The 20,096-nt window shown below is 40.0% G+C and overlaps 1 protein-coding gene across 2 annotated transcripts in view; it reads left to right on the top strand.

The window, feature by feature from the left end:
- Clcn4 (chloride voltage-gated channel 4) overlaps positions 1-20,096 on the top strand; it is a 66,211-nt gene that overhangs the window by 36,316 nt on the left and 9,799 nt on the right. For both annotated transcript variants that reach the window (XM_032890514.1, XM_032890515.1), the window contains exons 7-12: positions 6,397-6,603; positions 6,718-6,798; positions 7,862-8,407; positions 11,304-11,490; positions 12,571-12,969; positions 18,840-19,056. In XM_032890514.1, coding sequence (XP_032746405.1) covers positions 6,397-6,603; positions 6,718-6,798; positions 7,862-8,407; positions 11,304-11,490; positions 12,571-12,969; positions 18,840-19,056 — 1,637 coding nt within the window. The remainder of the gene's footprint in view (positions 1-6,396; positions 6,604-6,717; positions 6,799-7,861; positions 8,408-11,303; positions 11,491-12,570; positions 12,970-18,839; positions 19,057-20,096) is intronic.

Here is a 20,096-nt window from a genome sequence, read left to right on the forward strand (position 1 = left end):
TAAGCTGTGGATGAAGGACTGTGTACCAACACTAATCCCCACTATAAGCCTAATAGATAAACCCCGTAGATTGACTTAGTAGTTAAGGAAACTAAAATATAAACCAGTTAAGTGACCTCACTAAAGACTAAGCTGGCAAGCTGTGAGTTGAACCCAGCAGTGTACCTTCACAATGAGTACTGTATTCAGCAGATTTGATCTGTAGCTTCTCAAATGATTAGACCTCTTCCTTGTCAGCCAAGATAAACTCTTAAAGCCCAAAGAAACTGAGTTCATGAAGCATCCACATAAATGTGCTACTGTAGTAACTCTATGATGTAATGTGAAAAACCAGACAATAGTGGAGGAGAATCACTGGGAAAGTTCACTGGTGTTCAGAAGCTTCTGCCCCATTTTGCTTTTATGGTGACAAGGTAATAAGACTCTTTAAAAATAAGAATTCTTCTTTTAGAGCAGACACTGGGAAAATGACTATGTGACAGTATGGTTCTTATAAATAGTTTTTTAAAAGTAATTTTATGTAACAAATGTATCAAGAAAATTACCCCATCCTTCACTGAAACCAACCTAGAAGCCTGGGAGAATCTTCTGGGTAGATTGATCGTAATAGATCTGATTCCTAAAAAAATCTCAGGCAAAATGGTAATCAGAAAATCATAAAATGCCTTGTGCTCACTATAGACATTACATTTTCATTGTCCCTTGAATGGAAATGGAAAGTTTAAGTTTGAAAATAGTGTTGTATGCTCAAAGGAGGGTTGTCTTGCCTCTTTCTTTTTAAAGTTGTACTCATTTATTTTTGGATACAGTGTTCCATGATTCAGTGTTTCATGTATTCCAGGCTGTCCTTAAACTTACTGTGTATCCAAGGACGACATTCAATTACTTATCCTCCTGCTTCAATTTCTCAGGTACTGGGATTGCAGCTGTGTACTACCAGGCCTGGTTTATGTGTTGCTGAGGATTGAACCCAGGGCTGTGCACATGCTGGGGAACAGTTTACAAACTTAACTACATTCCCAGTCCAGTTTCCCCTGTGTTGTGCCTTCCCACACTGATGCTGGTCTAAGCAGTTCACACAAAGGGGTAGAAGATTATTAGGAAGATGTACTGAAAAGTTCAATATAGGCTTGTTTCAGGAAAGTGGGTAAAACATATATTGTTATGTCATACTGAAATTTTGGCAGTTTATTTTGACATATTACGTAATTGGAAGCTTGTTTATATTTTTGGAGGTTTAGTCCATTGTCATCATGGCAGGAAGCATGGTGATGTGCAGGCAGAGGTAATGTTGTAGAAGTAGCTGAGAGTTCTACATCCAGAAGAGAGAGTGAGCCACTAGGCCTGGGATGAGCTTCTGAAACTTCAAAGTCCATCCAACAAGGCCACATCTGCTAATCCCTTCCAAGTAGTGTCACTCCCTGATGACTAAGCATTCCAACCAGTGAGCCCATAGAGAGCAGCATTCTTTATCAAAACACCACACCACCCTATTTCCTCTGTATAGCCAATTCTACTCTAATGCACTATTTACACTATGAAAGCATATGGCATTATGCAAAATGGCACACTAAAAACTATAGGCTTATGAGAAAAATGGTTCAGAGTGGGGTCACAACACTCAAAACCTGACGCAGGAAGAAAGAAAATTGCTAAGAACAGTTTCACAGTATCACACATCTTAAATATCCTCTACCTACATAAATGCTGCAACAAATAAATATTTCACTTGTTGGAAAACCTTGATGCTTGCTTGTGGAGGATTGAGGCTTAAAGGAATTGCAGCCTGAAAGGACTAAAGTAGGGTACAATTCAAAATCAGCAGAGAGTGGTCACAGCAGGTATAGGCAGCCATGGCACCCTAGCAGAGGTGTGAGATGGTAGGCATTTCAGACATATGAAAATGTACATTTTGTGTTTTCCCATGCAACTCTGTTCAACTAAAGGCACTTTTCTGAATTCACCTTGTATTTCTTCTGGGGGAAATTGTCCATAAGCAGTCAAAAGGTTTGCATTATGCTTAAATTCGTCTCTGATGAATGAATAGCATGGGTGGCAATTATGCATCTTCAAAGCAAGTGTTATTGCAGATCTGGCTTTTTTATTTGATGGTCAAAGTCTAAGGGACTCTGAAAATAAAAAGGCTAGACAATTGCTGTCTGAGTTTATGATTTCACTGCCCTCCTAGTAAGCATGTTTTTACTCAAGCTTTTCCCCAAACAGGAAGATGGCCAATATTGATACTAAAACAGCAATAAATTGCACACTGGATCAATCCTTTTCCTTTTTCTAAGAACCAGAGATGAATAATTCTGCTGGTGATCTTGTAGTGTAGAAAGATGTAAACTTTGTTTCTTCTCCAATGTGAATATCTTTTAAAAGTAGTTTTTATTTGTTATTTTGTGTATGTGCATACTATGTACATGGGGGTAGGGGGATCTACACATGCCACTTTTCATGCTTGGATATCAGAGGACAACTATTTGAACTCAGTTCTCTACTTTGACCTTCCTGTGGGTGCTTAGGCCTAAGGTCATTAGGCTTGAGTTACAAGTTCTTTTACTTGCCAAGAGTTGGATGTTACTGAGTCTAAGGTAGACATCATTATTGGTGGTAGTTGCACATTCAAGTTACTTATGTGACAAAATGGCATGTGATGAAGATGATACTCATAATAGTGATGTCAAGTGTGGAATGTAAAAAGCAGACTGATACCTTAAGTATGGTTTTATTTATAAGGCAACTTATAAATAATGAATCATTGCTTTGGTTCAAGGCCTCTGGTGCTACACTATCAATACTCTTTTTCTCACTGGGACTCCTGTCGGCTATTCTTTTGTTGCCCTGTGCCTTTGAATGTGCTGGACTGGCCCCTTCACATGCTCAAGCAGTTCATAGATGGGGTAGATGTTAGTGTGGGCCAACTTAAAGACCTGGATCTGGGCCTGGGTGTCTCTGTCAAAAGCTAGACCACAGTGGAGATTGACTTAAAGCAGGAGTTGGAGCCACGCTACTTCACGTTAGCAAAGGTATAGGCTGAGCTGCTTAGAAAAGCTACTATGTCTTACTGGAGTCATGTGGTCTAGTAGAGTATGTTGTGTTTGTACCTCAACAGCAGAGCCAGTCTCATCCTCAGCATCATAAAACAATGTGAATATGTTCTCTGCTGTTGAGCTACAAACTCCATCAAAACAGGTTTTCAAAATTGCTCATCCTTCTAAGAATTTTCTTCTATAATATCCTGATTATTTTAGGTAAAATTCACTTTAGAAACATTTTAAGTCAGGTTCTCACTATATAGCTCTGTGTGGAATTATAATCCAGCAAGGCTGACCTTGAACTTTCTCAACCATTGTATCTGTGCCTCCTGAGTCCTGCCTGAGATTGAGATGTGCATCACCATACCCACTATTAAAATTTTAAGATGCTAATTTGGATATTTTTTCTGCATAATAAATGCACTATATAAGTTGTGTAGAGCACATTTGAAAATGAACACTTCAGCAAAGGAAGTGTCTCGGTAGGTAAGAGTGCTTACTGTGCAAGCATGAAGGCTTGAATTTGAATATTCAGCACCCAAGTAAAAGTTAAGCATGGCTGCATGTTTTTATAGCCCCAGTATTATGGAATGGAGATGGGCAGATCCTAGGAACTCAATGACCAGCTAGCCTACCTGAAGCACTAAATGCCATGTTTAGTGAGAAAGCCTGTCTCAAGGACTAAGTAGAGAATGATACAGAAGACACCTAGCATCGTCTTTTAGTCTCTGTATATGCATATGTGGATGCGTTCACCTGTGTGAATGCACCCACACACCACGTATACACACAAATAACATAAAAATGAACACTCCCATTTTCTTGGATGTCAGAGTTTGAAGAGACCTAAATTCCTCTTGAAGTTCTCAATTCCAAAAGCCACAACTGTTCACTACCAACTGGACAAGAAATTGCATCCTCTCAAAACTTGTCCATCACTGATTTCTGTTCTTTACAAAATATGAGCATTCATACAAACATTTATTGATAGATCAGAAAGAGCTTCGTTCTTAAGGGTAACACCACCTTCTAAGAGTTTCTGCAATACGTCTCTCTAAAGTTCTGTTTGCTTCAGTCTCGATCAATTCAAATTGAAGTAATTAGATTTGGTCATCTCCTGGGAATTAATTTGCCTTTTCTGGTTCCTAATTTGATCACGACAATTTTATAAAATCATTTTAGAGGATTACAAAATACCTATTATATTGTTCAATTCACCACATGTCATTGCTGGCAAAGGCTCAGGTAATTTAGATGCTTGTGATTTTCTAAGTGGTATTATGCTTTTATAATGTACCCTGGGGTACAAATCCATATTAACTAAGTGACAAAGAATATAGATATTCTTATTTGAGGCAACACAAAAGGGCTAGATTAGGGCAGGCATAATCAGACATCCCTTCAATACAGGGATCTGAGAGTCCCAGAACACAGGCTCAATTAGGGCAACTACCACTAAAACAGTTTAATCACCACTCGTTAAATATTAGTTCAAGAATTACCGTTTGACTGCAGCCCTCATATGTTCTGTGAGAAAGAACTCACAGATATTTTTGGTAGCGCTCTCTCTCTCTCTCTCTCTCTCTCTCTCTCTCTCTCTCTGTGTGTGTGTGTGTGTGTGTGTGTGTGTGTGTGTGTGTGTATCTCCCTTCCCTCTCCCCATCTCCTCTCCCTTTCTATTCTCCTCATCTTTTTCCTCTCCTCCTCAAATTGAGAAATGAGAGACTATTTTCTGAGTGACATTGGTGCCAACCTGTAATCTCAGCATTTGTGAGGTGGAGGCAGGAGAATCAGTTCAGTTTGGCCTAAATAGTGTGACACTCCTTTAACCCTATCTCATTAAAACACAAGAGGTCTCTATCATTATCCTGAGATGAAAAAGTTCTGTACACAGCCCTTTAAAATTTGAGGATTAGCCCATTCATAATCTCCCAAATCAACAACATTGACTTGATAAACAGTATAAGCAGACATTGTAAAAACATGACCCTTAAAGATTGAGAAGTTAGAGGTTTTGTTACTCTTTCCAGGAACCGAGCATTTTAGAATCATCTGGCTGTAAAATTCCCTTTGCCTTGGCTACATCTCAGGGCAATTACATTAGATCTCTGTTGGGAAAGCTAGTTCTTGATTAGACCTCTGCAGAGAGAACTGCTCCTTGATATTTGCTAGTTCTCTAAGTGATTCTGATGATGTTGAGAAACATTATGTTTGCTGTTTGAGAAGTTGTATTACTTGGCAGAGTCCACAAGAAGACATTTTTATGTTATGTAAATGGCACTGACGAGGGAAAACATTATTCCATAATATAGCATACAATTGGGAAAACTAGGTAGGAATTTGATTAATTGGCCTAGTATCTCATGAATCCAACCAGGGGCTTGAAAGTTGCTAGCTCTATGGTAAACATTCAGTCTTCTTAGCCCATTGTGGCAGAGGTTAGAGGTAGACAAATATTGATCTACTTGGGAAAGTGGACTTCAGTATGCAAAGTCCATCTTGGATACTTGCATCTGGTTTAACTCTAGGCTAAGACTTAAATGCACTTGTAGGAATAAAATGATTTTTGGCATTGACAAAATTAAGCAAGTCTGCAAAGGAGCAAGATAGTAGTTCTCTTTGCTCTCAAACTCCTTTCCAATATGAGACAATAGGAATAAAGTGTATGACCTATACACATGGAAACATCATAGTGAAATCCAGGATTCTGTATGCTAAAAATATCTACTTTTAAAAAAATAAGTCTATGACTGGGCATGGTGGTACAAGGTGGTACCACCATGGTAGTTCAAGGTGGTAGTTCAAGGCTAGCCTGGGCTATGTAGTGAGACTGAGTTCCAGGCCAGTAAGGATGAGACCTCTACCTCAAAAAGATTTTTTTTTTGGTAATTCCAATCAATGTGTACTCCAAATTGCAAAAATTTTATGTGTATAATTAAAATGCAAAAAGCATTAATATTAGTTGGACAAACAAGCAGAAAATATATCTTGGTTGTTAAAATTGTTTTATTTTTTTAAAAAATGTTTTATTTTGTTAATTACTGGTGTTAATATTTTACTGGGTTTAATTTATAAATTAAACATATATATATATATATATATATATATATATATATATATATATATATATATGTACAGTTTGACATAATCTGGGTTTCAGGTATCCACTGGAGGTCTGTGTCTCCATGGATAGAGAATAGGGCTGCTGTAATAAAACACAAACTTCTACTGGTACAAAATTCTAGTCAAATCAGGAAGTGAAATAGCCTTCCATCCCTATGATCTAGCCATTGCAGTTTCTTTTCCAGTCCTGGACCAATATAATTCATTCTTCCTCACTCTCCATCTTCTGTTGCAGATAAAGACTATTTTGAGTGGCTTTATCATCAGGGGCTACTTGGGGAAATGGACTCTTCTAATCAAGACTGTCACTCTCGTGCTGGTTGTATCCTCTGGCCTGAGTCTTGGGAAAGAGGGGCCACTGGTGCATGTGGCATGTTGCTGTGGCAATTTCTTCAGCAGCCTTTTCTCCAAGTATAGCAAGAATGAAGGCAAGAGGCGTGAGGTGAGCCAGTTCCCTACCACTTCCACTGACAGGGGACATAACTTCTTGGAGTCTCTACCTCATCCTACTCATGCTAAAGTCCACAGAGCTCACTTTCAACATCTTGATTTGCAGGTGCTTTCCGCTGCAGCTGCTGCTGGTGTCTCTGTGGCCTTTGGTGCTCCCATAGGAGGTGTACTCTTCAGTCTCGAGGAGGTGAGAGGGGCCAGAATGGGCTTTCCTGGTTTGGAGTAGCCAGAAATACTTGGGTGGCTGATAGAGCATAGAAATATTGAATAAGCATAACTCAGTTAATTAAGGGACATGGTTTCTGCTGTTAAATGTGCTCTCACATACTGTTTTCTAAATTGCCAATTTAAAAACTTTGGAGAGATTTCCAGTGTGGGAACACGTTCAACTGAGCTTCCAACTTAGTTTTGAAACTTAAGGGATCATTCTAAGGGTGAGGAAATCTTTTTTGTCTGAAAAGATCAAGCTAGGTAACTAGGTGTCATCAGCTGTGCATTGTGCCCTTTGACTGTACTTGCAGCAATATCCATGAGTAGGTATGGCTATGTGGCTGAAAACTTCCTTTATGGGCTTTGAAATGTCACCTTTATTTAGTTCTTATGTGTCACAAGAATGCTATTTTTGAATGAATATTTCAGGTTATAAGTAGTTACTTTTGTTACCCTAACTATTCATAATTATAAATACTCTGTTTCCATATAAATTTTCTGGGTCAGAGTTGACTTGTAAGCCAGAATTTTCTAGTCCTTGATCAATTCTGTGGTTCAAACAATAAGAATCACTGAGTTTGGGAGGACTTTTGTGACAATAGTATTATGAGTACATATACCAAGTTTTCTCATTTATGCTCAGGACCTGGAGCATACTAAACATTTGCTATATCTCTGAGCTATACCCAAGCCTTTTATTTTCTTCAAAACATAGCAGAAACCTATTTTGATTAAAGCTGTCCAACTTTTGTTATATTAAATTTTATAGTACTAGAGAGTGAGCCCAGGATCTTATGACTGCTAAATTAATACTGTACTACCAAGTTGTACTCTCAGTTTATGAGTTTATGTTTAGATATTAATTTACTTACGTGTCTTTTTGGTCACAACTAAACCTATACTGATAGCATGAGTGGAATATACTTTTGGTATTAAACTGTGTCTTTTATTCCAAGTGCCTGCAGTTAGCTTCTAACCCAAGAGAAAGGATCTGAGCAGTCCTTTCTCTGCTCATTCTGTGATTTTTCTCTTTGTCCCAGGTCAGTTACTACTTTCCCTTGAAAACCTTGTGGAGGTCATTTTTTGCAGCCCTGGTGGCTGCCTTCACACTGCGCTCCATCAACCCCTTTGGAAATAGCCGCCTGGTTCTCTTTTATGTGGAGTACCATACACCTTGGTACATGGCTGAACTCTTCCCTTTCATCCTGCTTGGAGTCTTTGGGGGTTTGTGGGGAACCGTCTTCACACGCTGCAACATTGCCTGGTGCAGGAGGCGTAAAACCACCAGGCTGGGGAAGTATCCAGTGTTGGAGGTCATTGTGGTGACAGCTATCACTGCCATCATTGCTTATCCCAATCCCTACACTCGCCAGAGCACCAGTGAGCTCATATCTGAGCTATTCAATGATTGTGGGGCTCTTGAGTCTTCTCAGCTCTGTGACTATATCAATGACCCCAACATGACTCGGCCTGTGGATGACATTCCGGACCGGCCAGCTGGGGTTGGAGTTTACACAGCCATGTGGCAGCTGGCCTTGGCACTGATCTTCAAAATAGTCATTACTATATTTACCTTTGGCATGAAGGTAAGTGAAGCAGAAAGAAGGGGAAGTGGGTATGTTTTTTGGGGTGCAGCAAATTATTTTCCAAATAAAATTATGATTCAAAGAAGAGAAATTCTGATCTTTCTTGAATGTTCTCATGAGCTTTGTTTTCTTTTAATTGAATGGAAACAGTTCTCTAGATAGCAAGCATATGAAGTAGAGATTGTATTTTCATTTTCTTTTTATATTATTGTGTTTTTTTTTAATACTGACTCTCACAGTGTAACTCAATGTAAGCAGAACTAGCTATATAGACCGTACTAGCCTTGAACCCATAGAGATTTCTTGACTCCTAAGAACTGTAATTAAAGGCACGTGGTATCATACCTGGCTATTTCTACTTTCTAGTTGAAGAATCTGTATATGACTTGGACCATCCAAATGAATCTGCATATGAGTTGGTCCATCCAAATTTGTGGGATATTTACGAGATACAGGACTGGGCATCAAGTCATTCCATTGTCTTAGACAAGTATAGGTTTAGCTGCTGAGCAGGTGATAGCAGGTAGAGAGCCCTTGAGAATCATCTGTATCCTAAGAAAAGATATGAAGTCTCACAGAGCTCAATGCAAAATGCTGTCCTTCAAGGGCACATGGCTCTGGGGAGACAGAGGCAAAGCTGGCAGCATTCCGAGAATCTGTACCAGGCAACATGAATATTATATCAGCATCATGAGGATACAGAGTTATTGCTCCCCTGTCTGAATTCAAGTAGGTTCATGGCATGGACTGTTTGCATACGTGTTTTATTTTGATGTTTTTGAGAGCGTGTTTTATTTTGATGTTTTTGAGAGCTGTGGATAATAATGCATGCTTCCATTTTTGGAGAGAAGACAGGTTCTTTCATTCTGGTTTGAAGTACTGTTTTAATCCAACTCTGATATACATACCTCCCAGGTTATGGAGGAATTATTATTGCTTTATTTTTCTCCTTGAGAGCAATCTCACTGTTTAGATCAGGCTGTCTCTGAACTTGTTATTCACCAGCCACCTCCTCTCAAATGCTGGAATTATAGATGTTAGTGCCATGCCTAGCCAAGCCAAGTTTATCATTTTAAAGTATAAAGTTCATTCCCTTTATGTACATCTATGTATATAGGGTAGCAATTTCTTATTTAGATTCAGAATATTTTCATTCCCCCAAAGACCCTGTATTAATAGTTATTCTTCACCCTCCCATCCTCTACACTTTGCAGCCATTCATGTGTTTTCTGACACTGAGGATTTACCTATTTTGGACATTTCATATACATGGAATGGGATATGTGACCTTTTGTGCCTGGCATCTTTCACTTAGCAACATGGTTTCAAGATTCATCCATGGTGTACCATGTTCCAATACTTTGTTCCTTTTATTGGCTAAGTAGTATCTTATTCTATGTAAATCCCACATTTTTTAAAAGATTTATTTATTTATTTTATGTATATGAGTACACTGTTGCTGTTCTCAGACATGCCGGAAGAGGGCATTGGATCCTATTACAGGTGGTCGTGAAACACCATGTGGTTGCTGGGAATTGAACTCAGGACCTCTGGAAGAGCAGTCAGTGCTGTTAACCACTGAGCCATCTCTCTAGCCCCCATCCCACATTTTCTTTATCCTGTTAACTTTCGATGGATAGCTTGGTTGGTTTTGCCTCTTAGTTGTTGTGAATGGTACTGTTATTTCTATTTAAAAATAGAATATACCATTCATACAGAGTTGACCACAGCTTAATGAATTTTCATAAAACATGCACATTCAAAATCTTTTTACAGACTCTCAGAAATGGCGACTTTGTAAGGCACAAGATGGGTAAAACTCGTTAAACAGATGACTCACTCTTGTCCTTCAGTACTTATCAAAGGAGTTTGTCTTTGTGTTCCAGGAAGATGCTACCCTACCGGTACCCTTTAGTGTTTACTAAGAAAGGCCTACTTTGAAGTTAAGGGAAACTCAATAACTGTGAAGCAAGGGAAATTCAGAAAGAGTTTCTCCAAGATCATTCCGAACTCTAGAAATTACACAAGAGGATGCCTTCTTCACTTCAGTGAAGTTAAAGATCTGCTTTCATCCTCAGATTGATGGCTACTGGGGTGGTGAGAAGAGCAGCTGCTGTGAGATCGACAAGCTTGTGGATTCTCAGTGAATTCGGGAGTCAGAGAGTTCTGAGGCAGACATATGATCACCAGCTAAACCAAAATACGTTTTCACTCATAAACGTAGAAAACTCACCACTACCAACACCTATTAGTCAGCTTTCTTGCTGCCCCTGAAATGTTTGGAAAATATTCTGAAAGCTACTTGGAAAATGAGTTGCGTCATGAAAGGGGTATTTTTCTCCTCCCCTGATAGGTGTCCAGCCATCAGCCTTTGATGAGAGCACTAAGTCTTTGAAAAGCTTTTGGAGGATCTAGGACAGCTATGTGTTGCAGTGCACTCAGTTTATTTTACCTGGGAGCAAATGAAGGCCCTTCTCATCTGTTCTCATGCTGTGGCTTTGACATTTAATTTTCAAAGCCAGTGAGAATGACACAGCTAGGGGGGTGAGAAAGTGGTGAGAGGCTCAGGTGGCAGATGCTGGCTTGGAATGTTATCTCCAGTCAAGTTTATTCTTTAATGCACAGCAGGCAAAGGGGCTGGCCTTTGAAGGAGAGGAAATGAAAGTGTCAAACTGTTCTTTTTGAGTTGCAGTGGACTCCACCACCTAAGTGACTGTGTGGGTCAAATCATTTGTCTCACCTTTCCCCAGCTTCCTTGTTTTGAAGAGCTGTGTTTCCTGTGAGGAACTAAGCCAAATGCAAATGTTGTGGGGGTGGGAGACTCTTACTCTTCCTGGGACTGGGTGAACTGGGCCTTTTTTTCTCAGGCTGCCTTTTCTCTGTATGCTTCTTCGAGATTCCCTCAGGTCTCTTCATCCCCAGTATGGCTGTAGGAGCCATGGCAGGCCGGATGGTGGGAATTGGTGTGGAGCAGCTGGCCTACCATCATCATGACTGGATCATCTTCAGGAACTGGTGCAGGCCTGGAGCGGACTGTGTCACACCAGGGCTTTATGCGATGGTGGGAGCTGCAGCCTGTCTAGGTACAGCCATAGGTGGGGAAGGAGGAGGGCAGAGATCAGATAAGAAGAAAGAGGGATTTGGTCATTGGCTTTGCTTGGGATAGGTATAGACTGTACTCTGGTAACAAGTAAATTCCTATGTTTTGATAGCTCATGCCTTGTTCAACACACACACACACACACACACACACACACACACACACACACACACACACACACACACACGTATGTACGTTTGAGAAGGTTCTCCTCTGTCCAGTCATTCAAAAACCCAGGCTGATCTTACAGATGTACCATCTAGAACACTGATCCTCAGTCTGTGGATTGAAACCCCAAGGGTTGTGTAAGAACATGGGCAAACACAGATATTTACACCACAATTCATAACAGTAGCAAAATTACAGTTATGAAGTAGCAATAAAATAATTTTGTGGCAGTGCATTAAAGGGTGATAGCATTAGGAAGGTCTAGAACCACTGATCTAGAATATGGCTTTGCAACAAATGATATTGGAGATACTTTCCTTTACCATAACTACAAGGGCCACTTGGGTGTAGTGGGTAGAGGGCACAGAGGCTGCTTAGCTTATAAGCATATGACCTTCTTAATAGTGGATATCTTATATCTTGCATATTAAGGTTAAGAAATCCTGGTTTAAGTTTATTAGAGTAGAATTTTTTTGGAATTGCCTTTGAATGCCTAGGAAAAGCTAGATCCCTGTCCAATCTAATATTCTTTAAAATTTCTAAAATTCTTTGGCTTCTGAGATGCTCTCATTGTGAGAAGTCTGGATAGTCTGGTAGAATTCACTCATCAATGAGCCAGACACAGTATCTGCGTGAATATATAACCCATGTTCCTCATGGGAGTGGAGCTCCCTGTCAGGTAATATACAGGTCCTGATGGCAAAGCTGGGTTTAACAGAGCCTGAGCCCAGTCATTTTGTGGAACTGACTCTTTGGAACAAGTATGAGAAGGACCAAAAGTTCTCATTAGAGAACCTGCTTGGGATAAAATTATGATCTGTAAGCTTGTTTGTGTAAACCACACATTCATGGGGGACTGAGGCTGGGCTTTTAAAACTGTCCTTTTCTATTACAGGTGGAGTGACTAGGATGACAGTGTCTCTGGTAGTCATCATGTTTGAACTGACTGGAGGTCTGGAATATATTGTACCCCTGATGGCAGCCGCTGTTACCAGCAAGTGGGTGGCTGATGCCTTTGGGAAAGAAGGGATTTATGAAGCCCACATCCATCTGAATGGGTACCCATTTCTTGATGTGAAGGATGAGTTCACTCACCGTACCCTAGCCACTGATGTGATGCGGCCCCGGAGGGGAGAACCACCTTTGTCAGTACTAACCCAGGACAGCATGACTGTGGAGGACGTGGAGACTCTCATAAAAGAGACAGACTACAATGGCTTTCCTGTGGTGGTCTCGAGAGATTCGGAGCGCCTCATAGGCTTTGCCCAGAGGCGGGAGCTAATCTTGGCTATAAGTGAGTAAGGACAGGGAGGCTTTCACATTTTCCTCAGAGACTAATGGTAGATTTTGTAGCCCTAGGATCAGCATGTGAGTTCCTTAAGTCGAGGACTTCCTTGACATGTCAAGTCTAAGTGGTCAGTCCTCAACTTGTGCACATATGAGCAACATTAATTTGGATTCAATAGGTTGTATGTGCTTAGTGTGTATGTGCATATGTATAATAACTACAGAAGAAGAGAACATGAAGTTTAGAGGATATGGGAGGAAACATAGGAAAAGTTGGAAGGGGAGAAGGAGGTGCAAGGATGATATGAATAGAGTGCATTTATGTATTAGATTCTTAAAAACAAAATTCATGATAAAAAATGTAAAAACAAGAGGTTTCCAAGCTTTGGTTTCAGCAGATTTGTCATCTAGGACCAGGTCAAGATACAAATTCTGATTTAACTGTCCCACTGGGTTTTGAGACTCTATATTCCTTCTGAGCTTCCCAGTCATGCCAGTTTTTCTGCTTCCAACTCATATTGTCAGGAGTTAAGATTTAAACTCAATTCCTGGTTCAAAGTCAGTGGCTATGGGTACAGTAAGCTACTGGGGCTCTATTCTTGCTAGGGTATATGCTAATGCTGTTTTTGCTGCTGCTGTCATAGTTTTCTTTGGATAGCAGAGAAGGGAATGATATACATGTAGGGTGTCCCAAAGACAGGCTATCTAAGGAAGCCAATCTTGCAAGGGATGGCAGCAGTGGAAGGAAAGCAAGAGTTAGACTTGGGTAAAGTTGTAGTTAGAGCTCCAGGCAAGGAGAAATATTGTGCTTCAGAGGACCAAAAGCCTGTGGACCTCAATATAGAGCAGGTACAAGTACCATTGTAGCCTGTCTTCGCATGCATGGCAAATAGCAGGCCATGCCTATCAGCAGTCCTGCTCCATGATCTGTGAAATACTCCTACATCATATGGGAGACAAGCCTCTGGCACAACTTTTATTCCCATAGGACAGTGTTATGTTCCACTACATCTTCCAGAATATTTCTACAGTATAACAACGAGACCTTCTTCCACCTGTATGACTGCTGATTACCTCACTGTTAACACATCTTCACCAGACTGCTGTTTATCCTCTGGCCCTTTGTTCTTGTTTCCCAGGCACTTCCTTTTCTATTTTTAAACTCCTTTCCCATATTAAATATCTTAAAATACATTTAAGATATCTTCCTCTAAAGCTTTCCAAATGTTAGTGTAGATAAGCTCTGCTTTCTAACTTTAATGGTTACCTCATCCTGAAAATAAAGTTTCAGCTTACATTTTAGGTTCCATGGCAAATTCTTGTGTGAGCACTCAGAGATGTTTCTCTTTATATAGGTCCTGTCTTAGAATAGGGAGGTGCCTTGAGGGATAAATGTTGCCTTAGAAATAATGAGACCATTTAAAAGTTGTTTAAGTAGGGTTGGGTTTGTTTTATAATAATGGAATCAGCAGCCTTTAAAATGCATTCAATCCCCCTAAATCTTTTACGCAAAGGTTTAGTTTAGAAATTGAACTAATAAATGTCACAGAACCCATTACCTATTGTGCTGCTCCAGGCACACCTGCTAAGAGACAGCTTATTAATTTTGCTTAACTCTATTACTGTAATCAAGTGGGAAGTCGTAATTGGCATCAGCGTTTTGGAGAAGAAATTGAAGCTCTGCAAGTGTGCGCCCTCTCAGAAGCTATGTTTGGAATATCTGAAGAGGCACCATGCAGTGTAAATCATATTTCTGTGCTTTCAGTTAGGCCCATCGTAGTGCAGAAGCTGCTATTTACATGGCTTGCAGAAAAGGTGAGGGGTATTTTGCTCCAAGGAATCATACAACTTGTTTTCCTAAGCTATGGAAATGGCAAGATCACCACTTTCTGGTAGTGGGATTTAAGACCTGTATTTGAGGAATTATATGCTCTTGCATGAATATTGAGATAGGGCATTAAACAGTTTGCTGAAACTTTCCCATGCCAGTTCACTTTTAAGGACTACTGCAAGGAACATTCAAGAAAATTGTCATGAAGACAGAATGAAAACAGAAAAATAAGGATTTGCTTACACTTTAGGTTCTCTTCTTTTTTCTAAAACTAAAAAAAAAAAAACCAACTTTGTTAAGTTAGCAAAGCAATGGATTTCATAATAATGTTTTCACACATATGTGTTATTATGTTTTGTCATTCCTAATTCGTCTCTGGAATACCAGAGAGCAGCCCTGGTCTTTATATTAGAGTGTGATGGTTAGTGCCACCTTGCGGGAATCAGAGTTATTAGTCATTTATGACTCTGCGGCCCTTGTTTAGCAAGGGGGACTTTTCCCTCTCATTACTCTTTACAAATATGAAGATTCTTCTGTACTCAGCAGGGCTCATGCTCTTCAAGTCCTGGATTCTGCAATTAAGCAAGTACAAGTTCCAAGAGGACTCAGTGGGAAACCACAGAGATGATTAAAGGAATGGAAAGTTAAAGAGCTATGGAGAAGAATTAAGGGAACTCATTTTTTTTTTCATTTAGTGGGTGACTTAATAATGATTCTCCAGCATATGGAAGATGCTTGCTTGCATAAAGGGATCCACATTCAGGACAGAATGAGAAGATAGGTATCAGATCTGCTAGATAGGCTCTGTAAGTGTAGCGGTTTCTGTCTGGAAGCACTCTTAATTATTGGAGTGGGTCATGTGGAACAGTACGGTTAATTTCTTTCTGCTAAGTGTTAAAATATATGGTGTGCGCGAGATTTCTCCATGCTTTGGTAGGTAGTATCTTATACAATAATCTTTTCCTTCTACGCAGTGTTTAAGTCATGTCATACTGCTACTTAGCCCGAGAGTGGTTGCTTCCAATTTTCCATTTTAACCTTTCTTGTTAATTGTGTTTGTTTTATGGAAGCATTCTTAACCAACTGAATAATAGACCATAGCTTCCCTGGAAACAATTACTCTAAAGTAAAGGCTCGTAACCTTAATACCGCTGACATTTGGATCTGGTTGGGGATGTCCTGCACACTGTAGGGTGTTGAACAGCATCCTTGTTCTCTCTCCATTAGAATCTAGTGGCACTCCCCTTTTCTATTTTGGAACAATGAAAAGGGCTTCTAGAAATTACTAAATTCCCCTGAGAATGGGGCCAAAGCTGTTCCCAGTTAAGAGTCATTGTTCTGAAGCCACTCTCAGGCATATTAGATGTTTGATTATTTCTAATTTAAATTTTTCTTCATCTATCACATATGTGAAATGCATGTCACCAACACCATATTAATTACCCTCTTATATCTGACATTATTACAACTAGAAACTGGAATATGAGGTTGAACAGTCTTAGCAGGTGCTCATAAAATATACATCATTTTCAAAGGAGCTGTGTCTACCAGGACTAGGTCTATTACAATATTATGATGAAGCCATCTACATTAAAACATTGAAAGATACATTTAAGTTCTTGAACACTCAAGCATTTAAAAATGAAGTTATTTTTATTACTTTTTAAAAGTAAAATAATACATGCTCCTAAGTTATTGAAAAAATTGGAAAAAATTAAAAGATACCCTCCTCACCATTGTTGAACAACAGCCATCATAGCATTCAGTGAATTCTCTTCCTGTCTTTTAGGTCTTAAAACTATATGTTTGGTGGTTCAAGATATGGCTCAGAAAAATAGGTATAGCATCTCCTTCTCCAGAGTTTGAAACCTTTATATAAATCTTTATAATTTAGTTCCAAAGTAACCTAGGAGAGCCATTCTGAAAGGACCAGCCACTGTTACAGAGCATAGCAAGAAACATCTGATCCCAGCTACTTTTTACAATCCTTGCTTGGTGGTAGATAGCTCTTGAGCATTCTTTTCTAATGCCTCCTCCATGAAATAGGCTCTATCCTACATGACAAACAGCTAGATACACTGTCATTTAGTAGATCTTATCCACTCATGCATACACGCATGCATATGGCAACAACGTTTTGTGTTGGGGCTGAAGAAATGGTTTAGCAACTAAGAGCATTTGCTGCTCTTCCAGAGGATTCAAGTTCCATTCCCATCACCCATGCCAAGTGGTTTGCAGCATCCTGTAACTCCAGTTTTAGGATATCTAATGCCCCTTCTGGCCCTCACAAGTGCATGTGCACAGGCATGCATGGCACGCACGCACGCGCGCGCGCACACACACACACACACACACACACACACACACATACACACACACAATCCAAATGAAAGCAAATCTTTAACAAAATGTTATGTGCCTCTTGCATGCTTTGTCATGGTCTTGGCACAAGGGATACAAGGGATACACTGGCGAGCAAGACTTCATTGAGTTGGTAGGTTTCAGACAGTATCAGGAGATTGTGAGGAAACATGCATTTTCTGTTTATTTCACCAACTGGGCTGGGTGGTTTTATGATAGGCTTGACACACTCATGTGATCAGTTCTTGATTAATGGTTATGGTTTGATCCAATCCTGATGTTCAATCTGATTGTTGAAGTGGATGGAAATCATGTTGTATGGGACTTTAAGAGACTACTTTGGCTTGTGAAAATGAGCAAATAAGTATGTACTGAATATGGCCTCTGTGCCCAAGAGCTTTAAGACAGAAACCTTTGGATTAAGAGACAAGAGCACAGTGTGTAGCCTGTAGTGTGGATTGTACAGGATCTGCACTTGAAAACATGCCATATGCCAGGTACTTGTGGCTGAAACACATCCAGTTTGACATAGCTAGATTCAACCTGACCCTTATAATGTGCAGGCGTTTGCCCAGCAGGCCTGCCTTTCCTCTTTACAACAGAGCCTCGCTTTCAGACTCAGCCTGACCCGGATGATGCCAGTATTCCATTAGAGTACTCTATTACACTAAATGGTCTTAGAGGAAGCAGTAAGAATTTTATTTTTGAAGGAACAATGTAGGTGAATAGTAGTCGTCTTTGAGAAGGTTAAGAACTGTACTATAGGAACTGGCATTCCTTTTTAAGGCAGGCCCTGATGTACATTTTCCCTAACCTTTTCCCATGAACTAAAAGGAAGATTAAAATTCCAACAGCAGGAAAATGGCCTTGGAGAAATATCTTGAGACCGATGGATTTATTTCACGTGTGACTTAAAATAGCTTGGGTTTCTAGCACTACATTAAGCTGTAGCTCTAATGAATTCCGGTTACCCTACTTTTCTTCAGCATCATATGGCCTTGCCTACAGACAGAAATGAAGTAATTGCTACCATAACAGTTTTACTATCTTTCTTTGTGAAATCTATGAAATGGCACATTTTAAAGAGAGGAGAATCAAGAGGTAGAGGGGATGCAGCTTTTCTAGGGTTGTTTCTTCAGTCACAAGGGTCATATTTGGAATTGAGCTGCATTTCTGGGCTGTGAGCCTAGCAAGTCTTATTGGATTCTCATTCCTTTAGGATTCATAATGCCATTTACGCCATTTGTAAAGCTCATTTGTAAAAAAAAAAAAAAGAATTAAAAAAAAACCCAAACCGTTGTGCTAAGGTTACTGGGCAGTGAAATGAGATTTCTTGTTCTCGCAAAGTTCAGCCCATGGTGAGATGGTATAAAAGTGAGGATGGAGGACCTTTGGTCATTTGGGGTGCTCTGGAGTCTAGAGAAAAACAGGGGACATCTGTATAGAGCCATGTTGGTGGGGGTCCATCTTGCAAGATGTTGGCAGTGAACTTTCTGGTCACAGCAGGGTCTCTCAGAGCATGTGAGAGGGATGCCAGATCCACAGATGTTTGGCTAATATACTTGTTATGACTGTGCCTTTTGCCCTCTGAACTCCTTTTTGAGATTCTGAGATGCTGTATGCAGGCAGGTGGGGGTAGTGAAGTACAAGGTTTTTGTGTGTGGCTTATTATTCTCCCCTTCTAGAAAATGCCAGACAGAGGCAAGAGGGCATCGTGAGCAATTCCATCATGTACTTCACAGAGGAGCCCCCTGAGCTGCCTGCCAACAGCCCACATCCACTGAAGCTGAGGCGCATTCTGAACCTGAGCCCTTTTACTGTCACAGACCACACCCCTATGGAGACGGTGGTGGACATTTTCCGGAAACTGGGGCTCCGACAATGCCTGGTGACACGGAGTGGGTGAGTATCCAGTCAAGGGAAGATAGAATGCACAGTGTGGCCAGCTCTAATGTGTCTGCTTTTAAGGAAGGTCATGGTCACTTGGGGTGGACTAGTCCTGGACAGATGTTACCACTTAACTGAGCTGAATGTATTGAGAAAGAAAAGTATAAGAAGCTTGGGAACTTTAAGCAGAGCCTGGGAAGAGGGAGAAACTTCTAGGCTAGCCTGGGTTCAGTTTGAAGGTTAATTCAAAGGGAATAAAAGAATAACTTGTTTCTTCTGCCATATGATACTTGGCTTAGGGAGAAAGTGCAGCTAGTTCTACTATTCTGTGACATAAATGCCACTCAAAATCATAGTAGTATGCCAAAAGAAGCATCCAGAAGAAGTTATGGGGAAAATAGAATTGGGTGCACAATACTCCAAATCTTTATCAGTGATTTATCATTTTAAAAGGATGGGAACTTAAAACACACAGTAAGTTTGTATATTTTATACTGGATGAATCATTGGGAAATACACAAATATGGAAATGAATAGTTTATTTTCTCTTGGAAAAGAACTGACTGTAAGGTGGCCATCTGAAGAGCTGTCATTCTAGTGATAGTGTGAAACAGTAAAGGGGGAGAATGGGAATTCATCACAACAAGCTGGATAGGTGTGGCTCCTAACTCTCACATGAGGACAGCATGTGGGTGATGATCAGTGTGTGTGTGTGTGTGTGTGTGTGTGTGTGTGTGTGTGTGTGTGTGTGTGTGTGTGTGTTGGGTTTAGCTGGGGACAGCTTTTCTTTGTTTACCTACTCTATCATGGATGTTATTATCTAAAGTAAATACCACATCTATGTTATTCTCAGACAGTTGCCTAAAATATCAGTGTACATTTTTTTAAATTTTTTAATTTTTTGTATTTTTTAAATTTATATTTCAAATGTTATTCCCTTTCCTGTCCATAAGTCATCATCCTCCACTTCCCTTCTTCTTTCTTCTTTTTTTTTTTTTTATTAACTTGAGTATTTCTTATGTACATTTCTTTAGTGTTATTCCCTTTCCTGGTTT

The sequence above is a fragment of the Rattus rattus genome, chromosome X, assembly GCF_011064425.1.
Source record: "Rattus rattus isolate New Zealand chromosome X, Rrattus_CSIRO_v1, whole genome shotgun sequence".
Classification (NCBI taxonomy): domain Eukaryota; kingdom Metazoa; phylum Chordata; class Mammalia; order Rodentia; family Muridae; genus Rattus; species Rattus rattus.